Source organism: Salvelinus alpinus, chromosome 4 (genome assembly GCF_045679555.1).
Source record: "Salvelinus alpinus chromosome 4, SLU_Salpinus.1, whole genome shotgun sequence".
Lineage (NCBI taxonomy): Eukaryota > Metazoa > Chordata > Actinopteri > Salmoniformes > Salmonidae > Salvelinus > Salvelinus alpinus.
The window spans coordinates 54,154,345-54,166,590 of record NC_092089.1 but is presented as its reverse complement, the minus strand read 5'-3'; the positions used below and the strand labels follow the sequence as shown (position 1 = coordinate 54,166,590).

At 43.2% G+C, this 12,246-nt stretch overlaps 1 protein-coding gene across 1 annotated transcript in view; it reads left to right on the top strand.

Annotated features, from left to right (window-relative positions):
* LOC139573958 (eukaryotic translation initiation factor 3 subunit E) overlaps positions 1 to 12,246 on the top strand; it is a 45,091-nt gene that overhangs the window by 18,254 nt on the left and 14,591 nt on the right. The window contains exons 5-9 of the mRNA XM_071397977.1: positions 755 to 859; positions 6,874 to 6,999; positions 7,364 to 7,488; positions 10,761 to 10,887; positions 11,604 to 11,705. Of these exons, the coding sequence (XP_071254078.1) occupies positions 755 to 859; positions 6,874 to 6,999; positions 7,364 to 7,488; positions 10,761 to 10,887; positions 11,604 to 11,705 (585 nt within the window). The remainder of the gene's footprint in view (positions 1 to 754; positions 860 to 6,873; positions 7,000 to 7,363; positions 7,489 to 10,760; positions 10,888 to 11,603; positions 11,706 to 12,246) is intronic.

Sequence of the window (12,246 nt, the reverse complement as noted above, 5' to 3'; positions counted from 1 at the left end):
GATAAATGGAGTTGGCTCTGAGTTAGCCTGCCCCAGAGTAGGTTAGTTCTGAAGGATTTGTACTCATAGAAATTTTTCTTGGCTAAAAGGTTAGCCACTTTGGTACCAGGTATCTGAAGTTGACTCCTCATACCTTTATCCGTAGTATAGGGCTCAGGTCGGTTGTTGAAGGCTTTTCCCAAATAGCCACAGGTGACAAAAGTAAATAGGCCTACATGTGGTAATGTTGTGACATTCCGTATGGGATGTTGACATGGAGCTCCTTGTACACACAATTACACACTGAAATTGCTCAAGTGCACGGCAGCAGATAACGGTATCTAGGCTGTTACCAGCAAACCTCTGGTTGACCGCGCACTCTGCACCATATTTAACTGTCTGAGCAGGGATTCGAACCAGCAACCCTCCCACTTGTGTAAATGGTCTAGGCAGCAGCTAATGGGGATCCATAATAAATACAGATATGAACTGCTAGGCTACATGCTGACCCCAATGATTAGTGATGGTAATCAAACAGAATGGGCTTTGAAATTGAACATGATTCTAGAATTGCCCTCCTTAGTTCAGCCACTCTGTTCCCAGTGGGGTGGTCTGGCATTGACTGGATATAACACCATGGCTCTCATCTTGGACTATAATCTTACATGAGGCCTGAGAGAAAGCTGACAATATGGTCAGCAAATAAATAATTGCTGGTGTCTATGCTCTGAATAGTTATCGGACGAAACCATTGATCAGCCCTTTTCTCTTCCAGTTCCGTCAGGAGTACCTGGACACTTTGTACAGATATGCCAAGTTCCAGTACGAGTGTGGAAACTACTCTGGGGCTGCCGAGTACCTCTACTTCTTCCGTGTCCTGGTAAGTCTAGTACCCCTCATTTCAGTGTACTCTTATGAAATATCAAACTGGTGACCTTGGATACTAGATGTTCACAGCAAGTTAATAGATCTAGAGACATTTTTGTTTACAGATTTGTACCCTTGAAACTTCATCAGTAGTTTTTGGAATAAAAACTGGACCACTGACAAATGGACACTATTGGGCAGTGCTTTATATTAGCAAGCTCTTTAAGGGCAAACAGACGATGATTGAAGCTTCATTAAGAAGTATTAGTTTCTCAGGAACGACTCTCATTTTGTTCATTAATCACTTATGTGATTCCCCCCCCCCCCAGCAGTGGACCGTGTCAAACGCCATAAATTATGAGCAGTATACATCCACTTAACATTGCATTTTTGGAATTAGACAATGTCTCCGTTGATGTATACTTTTTTGGCTCAACGCAGTTTTAGAAAAATTGAATTTCCGGTTGTTTTGTCCAGGGTTGTTCCATTTTTCAAAGGGCTAGCACGTGGAAGAGAGAACTCCCTCAGTTAATTGCATGTGAAAAGCTGCCGTCATTCCCTCATTCAATTCTCCACACGTCTTCAGTATTAGGATGAGCTGATGTTCAAGGACAAGGGTAGGATTATTTTTTATTTTTTTACTGTGCCAGTGTTCAGACTTCATAATCTTTCTTTTGTCCTCTCGCTGGGCGGGCTGCAGTGGACGACTTATTGATTTGAAGCCAGATAGCTCCTTGTCAGGCTTCCGAGTGCTTATGAGTTACGTAATGTGTTCTGGTGGGCTTCGAAAAGTGTGTACATACATGGATACGTACATACATGCATACGTACAATAGGCGCACTCAAATAAAGAATCGACTGAGAGAACAGGTTTACTAAACAAAGAACTAGCCTACCATTTAGGCCTAAATGAGGGGACTTTGTAAATGTATAGCCTGTCTTGTTTGAATTAGGGATGTATATTTTTGCCTACTAACTAATCCCGGTTAATTCGTTCCAAACAGTAAAATGACGTGACCAACAGAAAATACGATGCTGTTTAAGTGACTCAACTCTGTTTTCACTCTAATGTAGAATTCTAAATGCAAATGTCTGAATTTCCCTTCAAGTGGCAACCAGCTGTTTGAGGAGCTGCGAGGTAATATTCCTCTCTAACTATACTTTATATGCGGTGCCAATTTAAATCCACTAGATTATGCAAATTAACCTATAGACTGCGCTTGACCGGTCAAATGTATTTTCGGTTAACCGATAACATTGCTGGTTTTTAATGTTTTGCAGCTAATTCCATTGTGTTTCTCAACCTGTTTGGCTATACACAGTATTTCCTTTTTTTGTTGTTTTGGCTAACATATGAGTGTGCATGGAGGAGGGATTAAATCATTTTCACCAGCAGTGAAATGCTTTGGAAATCAGATAATACCAATGAGGGTAGGGGCGGATGGTAATTACAGTTCACTGAAAGTACTGGCAGTATTCTCATTACACATGCGTACATCTTATTTCCTCTAAACAAAGGGATCGTTGCGCTGGTGTTTGTGGCTTCTCTCCCGCTGCCCTCAGAAATCAGTGAAAGATGAACTACACAGAGAATGGGCAAGGTGCAGTAGGACTGTGTGCACTGCTGTATAGAGTTGGGAACCTCTTAGGCCAAGAGAGGTGGTAACCTGACAGAGGGGAGGCCAGAGGAGTGTTTTGTGTCACAATAGTGGTGTAACACTAGATAAGTCCTGGGAATGGACAGCCTGTGACCTCAGTGGAAGGTGCCACCAGATCTTCAGTGCTTCCTTTGTTAGTCTCTCTCCAGGACCAGTGGCTTGTAAGGGCTACTCTAGGTCTGAATGCTCGGCTGACCTTTTGTGCTATCGTTGACTTTAACAAGTTAAGTCACCTAATGTTCTTCAGAAAGCCTTGGCGTCAAACCTAATTTCCAAACTAAAATAAGATGTTGGCCAATGAGGTTAATTTCTACTGTAGTTACCACCAGACTCAGTGTTGGTGCTTTTAGTCTGAGGTGTATGTTTTTATATTTTCATGGTCACGCTGACCAGGCACCATCACTATTACCTTGTGTTTCCCCTTTCAGAAGCCTTTCTTTTTTTTGTGACGCTGTTTGCAAATTTGATGCTCAAACTCGCCTACGTTTTTGGTGGTAGATTTCACCATTGTTACTTTAAAGCCAGGGTTTACCATTTCATCTCTACTATCAGTGTCCTGTAATTCCGCCAACCAAACAAGCACAACCAGTGTATTCCAAGTCTTATTCAATAGTTTCATTTTTTGGGTCGCGTATGTCCTCATCTGAGCTCTGGGGTAGAGCAAAGACCTGTGCCAAAGCCAGTCTCGAAAGAATGCAAAGAATAAAATCAACACTTTACATGTTCATCAGAATGACAAATATTACAACCAACTTAGGTTTCCCATTTTAATTGACTTTTGATACTCTCCCTCTGTCGTGAAGATGTCTGTGACTAGTCATGCACGTTGGTGATGCTGGTGTCCTCTCCTGAAAAACAGGCTTAGCAGAGACTCTGAGCAACGAGCCCTAATCTCTGTAAACAGCCTCTTAACCCAAAGCAGTTGGGCTCTTTTTTTTATTTTATTTGATTGATTCTATGTGACGCACTCACATTTAAGTATGCTAGCGAGAGACATTGAAGACCAGATGATGGCGGCTCTTGATTAAACATGAGCAACCCCCCCCACACATCAAAAGCATGCAATTGATGCGCTCCCTCTTCGCACAGTTGTTTATGGTTTTTAGCTCAGTCTAAATTATGTAGATTATTTTCCAGTTTTGAATTTACTCCTCAAATCATTAGCCTCTCATTTTACATTTCAGCCAGGGCAGTTACTGTTACCAGATAGCCGCTGCCTCCTCTTGACAATCTGAAGGCTCATTTTTTAAATTAAAAAATAATAGTTTTACGCCTAAATGTCTGTCTTTATACTTCATACCTGCCCTGCTATTCCCCCCCTATTGTTGTGGACCTCCCATTTTCTCAGACTGCCCCCGTAAGGTAGAGGTGAGGCTCTACCCATCAAACGTGGGAAAGCCAGTCAATTAAACAGACGAAGCCAGGCTTGCAAAATCCAGGCCTCGGGTTCTGTTACAGTGTGGCGTAGCGCGAAAAGAGCAACTTATTCATAGCATCAGTGAATGTAGGTATTGGATGTTGCGAATAAAGATTGAGTGTCCCGACGGCTCTTCAGCACAATAAATTTATTGTTGCTGGTCAGTCGGTGAAAATGTGCCCCTTTTCGCCAACAAATGGAAACTCTAGGTAACTGCTGGAAAAACCCTGGTATTGAAACTATTGTTGCGTGGCCACTAGTGAATGCCAGGCAGTGTGTAGAAAGCTGCCATAATGACATGGACATCGGCTAAACCTAGCAGGCAGGGACTTCCAAGGCAGAAAAAACAACAAACACACAAACCTCTTTATTTTTTTAGAGATGAAACGACAACCTTTAAATTGGCACCGTGGCTGGCTTTTCTCCTAAGTTATAATGCTTAATCTTTCTTATGAGGTCTCATTTAAAAATATATATATATTAAAAAAAGTAATTTAAAGCAGTCCCAAGTTTTGTTTTATGATCAAAGAACTCCACTGTTGTGAGTGGATGAATGGCCTTCTGCTCCTCTTCGTGTCTTTTACTCTGGAAGACTACCTTGCTGCTGACTTTCCCCATTTGTTTTTTCCTACCAGTATTCTTTTCCACCGGTCACCCTTTTTATGTAGCAGTTCATTTAAAAGTTACTGTGTAGCCTAATAAAGTCTTCATGTAGCCTAGCAGGTAACCTAGCGGTTAGAGCGATGGGCTGCTAACCGGAAGGTTGCTCGTTCTAATACGCGACCCGACAAGGTGAAAATCTGTTTGCCTTTGAGCAAGGCACCATAATTTGCTCCAGGGGCGCTGATGTCTGACCTTGTAAAACAACACTTAATTGCACCTGTCTGTTGTATGTAATATAAATATGTATTAATCCTTTATCTTGATAATCTGTTTTTCTCAATCACTAAGAGATTCTAGCTGGTTTCCTTTTCCACCCATGGATCATTTGTCTCACAGTCCACTCTGCTGTCGGAAAGAAGGGGGTGTGGTGGGTTGCGTCTAGGTTACTGTGGCCTTACAGCAGGCACCCGCCCTCACTTCCTGGTTGACTCTTGTCACTGACTGCGTTTGGTGTTTATCATAAGCTACTGTGGGCCAGCGGTTCCCATGAGCCAAAGGGTGGAGGCCTAGCTTTGATTAAGCCGCCTTAGGGTGGCGCACAATTGGTCCAGGTTTGGCCGGTGTAGGCCGTCATTGTAAATAAGAATTTGTTCTTAACTGACTTGCCTAGTTAAAGGTAAAAACAAATAAACAGTGATCTCGTGACTTGGAGGATGGCTATCACCTCAACTGGTTCTTGTTAGCATCATTTCATATATCAATGCGTTTAGCCTGTGATAATGGAAGAGTTGCAATAAGACTTTATAGCTAGCATGATTCAACGGGAGGTTTTCCTTTTGTGTTAATGGTCGGAGATTATCACAATTATATTTTAACATGCTTGAAAAGCTGTAGAAGTTATTGAAACATTTCTCAAGACATGCAGTTTGTACAGCAAACCGAAATTACGTGTCCTGGCAATGTACCAGACATAGACTTTGGAAAAGCATTTTATCTGGTTAGGACTGTTTTTGAAAAGCTTGATCGCCAATCAGGGACATTTCCTAAGGGCATTAACATATTTGCCTTTGATACCCTTTTCAATCAAATTAAGCATCCAAACACTGTCATTTATTTAGATGGATTACCCTGGCTTGGCGTAAATTATGAACACCTCCCAGATGGTGTTGAGAAACCCAGGCTGTTGCTGGTCGCAGTGCATCAAGGTTTCTGTGGCTGGAGCAGGACCTCTGTTGGTGAACTCCAAGTGATAGACCTTTTGATAACTCTACCTCTACTGCATGCTTCTCCTTGTGGCCTTGTTGATCAAAGTTATCAGACGTTGCGCAAAACCACCACCAGAAGTAGTAGCACCATACACAAGTCCCTTCAGAGAGGGGCTGAAGGCAAGAGAGGATTGACCAGAGGTCTGAGGAACAGCGATGGGGTTTTCCCTCAAAGATGCTAGATGTGCCCTCTACTCTCATTTTGCGTGTATATCTTCAATGTTCTCTCCAATTGCAACTGCTAATTTAAATATCCAATTTTGTTATTTTAAGGGAGTAATATCTGAACCAGAGTTGTGAGCTCAATGTTTCTTCAACCATTTCCTTTTAGATAGAATCTGTCCCATGTAATTGTGGTACGGAGATGTCACAGACAAGCTAACCTTTGACCTGCTGACCCTGCCCCAGAAACGTCACAACCTCCGGGACCAAGGTGGTAGCTTGAACTAGGCAGAGCTAAATTTAAATGAGATATTCCTTTCTTGACTAGAGTAGGGCCAACGCTGAAATGCCCTAGGTCCGTCTTTAGTAATGTGTGTGTTGTCTTCCCAAGGCCGTGTGCCACCCTGCACATTTTTCAAGAGTTGCAGCATTAAGTAAATAACAGTAACAATGTTTTAGCACATTGTACGGAGAAGCTCACATATGCTTCAAATGTGCTCCTAGTTACGGTGGTAATCTGAAAGGATCGCAGAACATCTGCAATGCAGCGGTTGCAGTATCACAAAGTGCAGCAAATTAGGTTTTTATAAAAAGCTAAACATTCTTTCATGATTCATTTCTCTTTCTGTCAAGTCCAATTCCCTCAGGATGACATAATTTAATCAGTTTATCCAGTATAAATAAGAGAAGTAACTCCACCGAACAGTTTTGCTTGCCAATGCCAAGCGGCGGAGGCAACGGCCACTACTTCACTGACTGTCTCTGAGCGTGCGTGTGTGCGAGCACACGGTTTGTACACTGAGGCATTTATCAGGATTAGATCTGCCAGTGCCTGGTCATTTTGCAGGTGGGTTGAGTTCTGCTGCTGTGTGAGGTGATGCTGTGTTTCATGTTCTAACAAGTATGACATGTCTTTTCCCAGGTCCCGGCCACAGACAGGAATGCCCTGAACTCACTGTGGGGGAAGCTGGCCTCTGAGATCCTGATGCAGAACTGGGAGGCTGCGATGGAAGACCTCACCCGCCTGAGGGAGACTATCGATAACAACGTAAATGCCCCACTTCTCAGAATTTGACACTGCAATTTGATTCCCTTACGTAGATTCGACTCCCGTATTGACCGCTTCGGGTTTCAGCAAAGCGCTGTTGCGGCTTGATGCCCCACCCCCTTTCAGTCCTGACGCCAGAGGATCTGCAAAAGGAGCAGTTATGTGGATCTAGGTTTTTTTATTTTTTATTGGATGGATAGCTGGGAAGGACGCAGGGGTGCGGCCTCTGGCTTGGAAGGAAAACGTTTGAAAGGGAACTGAGACCTCACGTTCTTAAAGTACTGAACTTTTTAATTGTCTTACAGTATACTGTATTGTCACCTCAATCAGAACTAGTAAATAATGACAACTCTCTCCTGTCCAGTCGGTGAGTTCCCCTCTCCAGTCTCTTCAGCAGAGGACCTGGCTGATCCATTGGTCCCTATTCGTCTTCTTTAACCACCCCAAAGGCAGAGACAACATCATTGAGCTCTTCCTGTATCAGCCGCAGTAAGTATTTTCATCTCTGAAACACTGGAGTTCTGTAAAACACTGTTGGCTTATTTAGACCTGATGACGAACCCTCCTTAACATATTGCCCTGTAAAGCTGCCATCTCTACAGTCTGAGGCGCAGTGTCTTCACTGATCCACACTAAACCCTTGAGTGACCCAAGAGGTGATTGTTAAAATGTGGCCTGCTGGCATCCTTGCTGGGGAGAATGGAAGGAAATGATCCCTAAAGAAGAGGCACAGTAGAGGACTGAACCTTGGGCCCCAGGGTTTGCTGCTGGCCCAGGAGAGACCAAAAGTGGTTCAGCTGGCAGCCGCCTGGGTCAGGTCCTGCTAACTGTGGAGAAAGTAGACTCGTTTTTATTAGACTAACTTGATTTTGAAAAGGAAGCCATTTACTCTTAACTTTGGGAAGGGGGCCTCTTCAAAAACCTACTTGGGGTATTTTTTTTTAAGTGGTTTCAGTCCGTTTGTTTTTGTGTGGTCTATTTACTCTCGAAGCTGCAAGTTAGTCCATGTGTATTGCAGATCGGAAAAACTCTGCACTGCGTAAAATTTACACACAAACTATTATAATGCATCCCCCCCATTCTGATTGCTGGTTTGTGTAATTGAACCAATGATTGTAGTCAACTGAAGGTATGACATGCCACCACAACATAGCAGATAGGGATGTCTGGTTCTCTGAGTTTTACTTAGTTTTTAAATGTAATGAAGGAAAGGCTGCCCAATAATTAGTAATGAAAAGCTCACACAAACATCTGTTTGGACGAACTTGAGGGAGTGTTGTGTGCGTTGCAATTTCAGTCAAGAAACCACTTAATTCCACAGTGAGGCTTGGCCTCATTCCCTCACCCCTTGACCATTACTTCCTTTGGCCAAAGTTGTTGACCAGTGGCTAGGCCTTAGTTTAATGTTTGACCTCTGTTACCCACAGTCAGCAAAAGTTGCATCAGGCCTTCCTAGTTTGTGTTATTGAAAACCTCTACTGAGTTCAAGTGCACTCATGGTGAGAATATTGTCATGCGGTGATCTATGATGTAGGTGCAAAGGGGGGAAATTAATACTTTAGTAATGCTATCCAAGCACTCGCAGTTGGTTTACATTGTTCTATCATTTGCAGATGGTCAATGAAATCTCTCCCTCTACCCCTCATCTCCACCCTCCTATCCTGTCTCTCTCCTCGTTATTCACGCTCACTCACACGCACTGGGTTGAAATCGTTTTGATTTTGAAACTCTAATTCTTTTGAGGCGTCCTCTGCAACCAGTACAGCGTTGTTGTTGCCTCAAACTCCAAAATGATTAGGTCCCTTAAGTGGGGTATGGTGAATGTTGCATTTCTTTTTACTTTTAACTTGGATCTCGTACATGGACAGAGAATATCGTAGTTGGTACGCAAAATGCATATATAATTAAAAATACAATTGGTAAATCTAACATCCCGGTTCTCGAGCTGCAACACACAGACATGTACCGAGTTTGTGTCAACGGACATGTAGATTAATATTCGACGTAGCTACCCCGTCCGTGCCTGTTGTGATGCAGACTTTTTCGACTGTCAGCTGTAGGTAAACGCATCCCTTTTCAACTCCGTGTGTTGTGGAAAGGTAAACCCTAATTGTTTCAAGCTAACGTTAGATGGACGTTCAGTGGGCTCTAAAGTGCCAGCAGTTCACTTGCATTTGCTAGTGAAATAAATGAACTGCAAATACGAAAAATAACTGGTCGCATTTATGCGTGTGTGATACTTTAAATTCCGCGTCTCGTTAGTTGTATTTTCCACGTAACATTACGAGGATCACGCAACCTGATGCACTGTAATTAGTATCCACGTCACAAAAAGCATGACAAAAGTATTATCAAAAATAAATATATTGGCATTAAATGGAGTCGGGAGTTTAGAAGACTGCGCGATGAAGAATGAGTGTCAGGTATTAGCTATATAGGAAATGCTTCTAAAATGCCTTTGCACTAGATTTGAGATTTTATCAAATTTGAAATGTATGCACTGCTAATTAGATCTTGTTGGTGACTTTTACCATATGTGTAAATGGAATGCTGTCAAAGTATTCCAACCTTTTTATAGACTTGAGTTGGTACAATTCTATAATTGCAATCAGACTCCAACTGCACGCACTAGCTTGCTGGGGGCCCAATTCGGCACACAAGTTGAATCTCCCAATTTGCCGCGCGGGTCTGGTACTCTAAAAAGTTGGACAGGGTTGGCAGGTCTGGTATTGCTTGCTTTTGGAGACCCCCTGGAGAGAGAGTAGGCGTATGTTCATCGGGAACAGAGAATGGAGTGTTGTGGTCTGCCACTAAGTCCGACAACTACAAAAGGAGAGGAAAGGGGGCTTCTCCAACCAGGTGGATGATTGCTCACCGCCTAGCCTGCCTGCTCACTGCTGATTTTAGACCCCAACATCACAAGTGCCGCAGGCCCACTTGTCCCTGTAATTGTTTCAACTAATTAAACCGTCGTCTGCGGTGTTCCCTCCTTGCTCTGAAAAACATGTTTCTCCGTCCTAATCTATCAGAGCTGAAGGAGCCGGAAGTGGCAGGGAAACCCCACTTCCTATTTAGAAATGTAATTTGGTCGGTGGATTGAATGGGGGGGGGTCAATGATAGCTGTTCAGATAAGGATGAAGAGAAGTTATACAAATAACTCAAGTCGAACACTCCTTTTGACAAGGAATGGGGTTGTATGTGTGCAAGTTTTTTTTACGGAAGCGTGTGGGGAAAGGACTTGCAACACTGTCTGCAGAGTAAGAATGTTGTCTAGGGTTCTAATTGGCTTCTAACAAGGCCCTCTCTCGTGCTCAGCCCTTAGCAAGTTGACCTGTGGCTGAAAAACAAGGCCCTGAAGGATAGGGTTTCAGCTACTGGGCAGGTCCCCTGCTCGGTGATCTGTGTCTACTGCGGAGGCCAGGGTTTCCTTTCCTCCCCTCTGCTTATACAGGGGGTAATGAAAAGGAGTGCTTGAACTTATGTCATGCAGAGAATGTGCTATTACAACGCACATATCTGTTTGGTTGATAAGGTCAGAAGTCCTAAATGCCATGGGCCTAATTGCTTAGTTACTTGCGTACCAAAAATAGACCTTTATGCCCTTCAACCTATGCATACACCAACACAGTTTATCAACTTCGTATAGCCTTCACCTCCATAAATATCAACTCGCTTTTCTTTTTGATGCCATGTAGTTCCTCCAGTCCTTAAGACACCTGATTATTTGTTCTTGTCATGACCTTTTGTTTTGTCATTTCAGGTACCTCAACGCCATTCAGACCATGTGCCCACACATCCTGCGTTACCTGACCACTGCTGTCATCACAAACAAAGACGTTCGCAAGCGGCGGCAGGTCCTGAAAGATCTGGTCAAGGTCATACAGCAGGTATAAAAAAACAACATCTTAACACATTCCTTACCCCAATTTCTCAAAACACATGTTAGCCAACCTTAGTCAGTGTAGGATTGGCCATTTTGATACAAGATGTCACCAACTATTCAGGGAAGGGGTTGTACAACTGAATGCCTTCAACTGAAAAGTCTTCCTCATTTAACCCAATCCCATTAAAGGCCAGAATCCACACATCTATGAGCAGTGTAAGGCCTTGGCTGATAAACATGCTGCTCTTAGAGTATACTCTATCAGAGATCTGGTCCTGGCTAGAGGTCTTGAACCCATTACATTTGATAAATGGCAGCAGACGGTCTGATTGTAGAGTACCGATTTCTTCCCAAACCCAACATCGGTAGCTTCTTCAGAGATCAATGGCTCTGAAAGCTAAATAAGCGCCGTCTCGGTGGGCTCTGTGTAATCACTAAAACATGTGCTCTATGCTTGTTCCGTCTTCTTGGGTCTCTTCCCCCCCTAGCATTGGTTTGGAATTGTTTAGGGGACTTTTTGAATCTGCTTTTATTCACTGCGTTGTAAATTCTACTATTTGGTTAGCCATGGGTCTCCACATTTGCCTTTTTGTTTTTAGTAATGGGTTGGAGGCATGCTGCCTTGCCTGTCGAACCTGTGCTATGTCCACTGCTGAAAAATAAAAAGCTAGCACACACAGGCATGTGCAAAATGTTAGAAATCTTCTTTTCCGTTTCCAGGAGTCCTACACCTACAAAGATCCCATCACAGAGTTTGTGGAGTGCCTGTATGTGAACTTCGACTTTGACAGCGCTCAGAAGAAACTGAGGGAGTGTGAGTCGGTAAGTCCCAGCTGCCCCCCTGCACGCTCCCACCCATCAATGTGCAATAGATTGAGTAATTTATCCTTTTCAGACCACTTTTTTTTTTGTTTTTTTTTTGTTGTGGGAATGGTTGTTCTGTGTCCCGCTCTCTATATTGTCCTTGATTTACAGAGGGATTTGGATTGACCAACCAGCTCTTCCTACGTTCCCATGTAGCTAGCACAGAAGTAAACACCATTAGTGATCATGCAAGATTGGCCGACCTTTCACACTTTCTCACGGAGTTGGACTTTTTTTAAATGTATTTTTAAACACGGGTTTATACATATTGTCCGATGGTAGAGTTGCATTAGGTCACTTGGGTGATACAGAAGTCCTCTGAGAAACCCTGTGACTCATTGGTCTGGCCAGATTTTTATGATGGCCTGTAATTGTCCATCAGCCTGGTAGTTAACAGTAAACTCTTTATAAGCAAAGGTCTATGCAGAGGCATTCAGACACTCGAGATGTGTGTCATAGACAGCCATTGGGATTATTTATTTCCGTTTTGGTGTGTAAT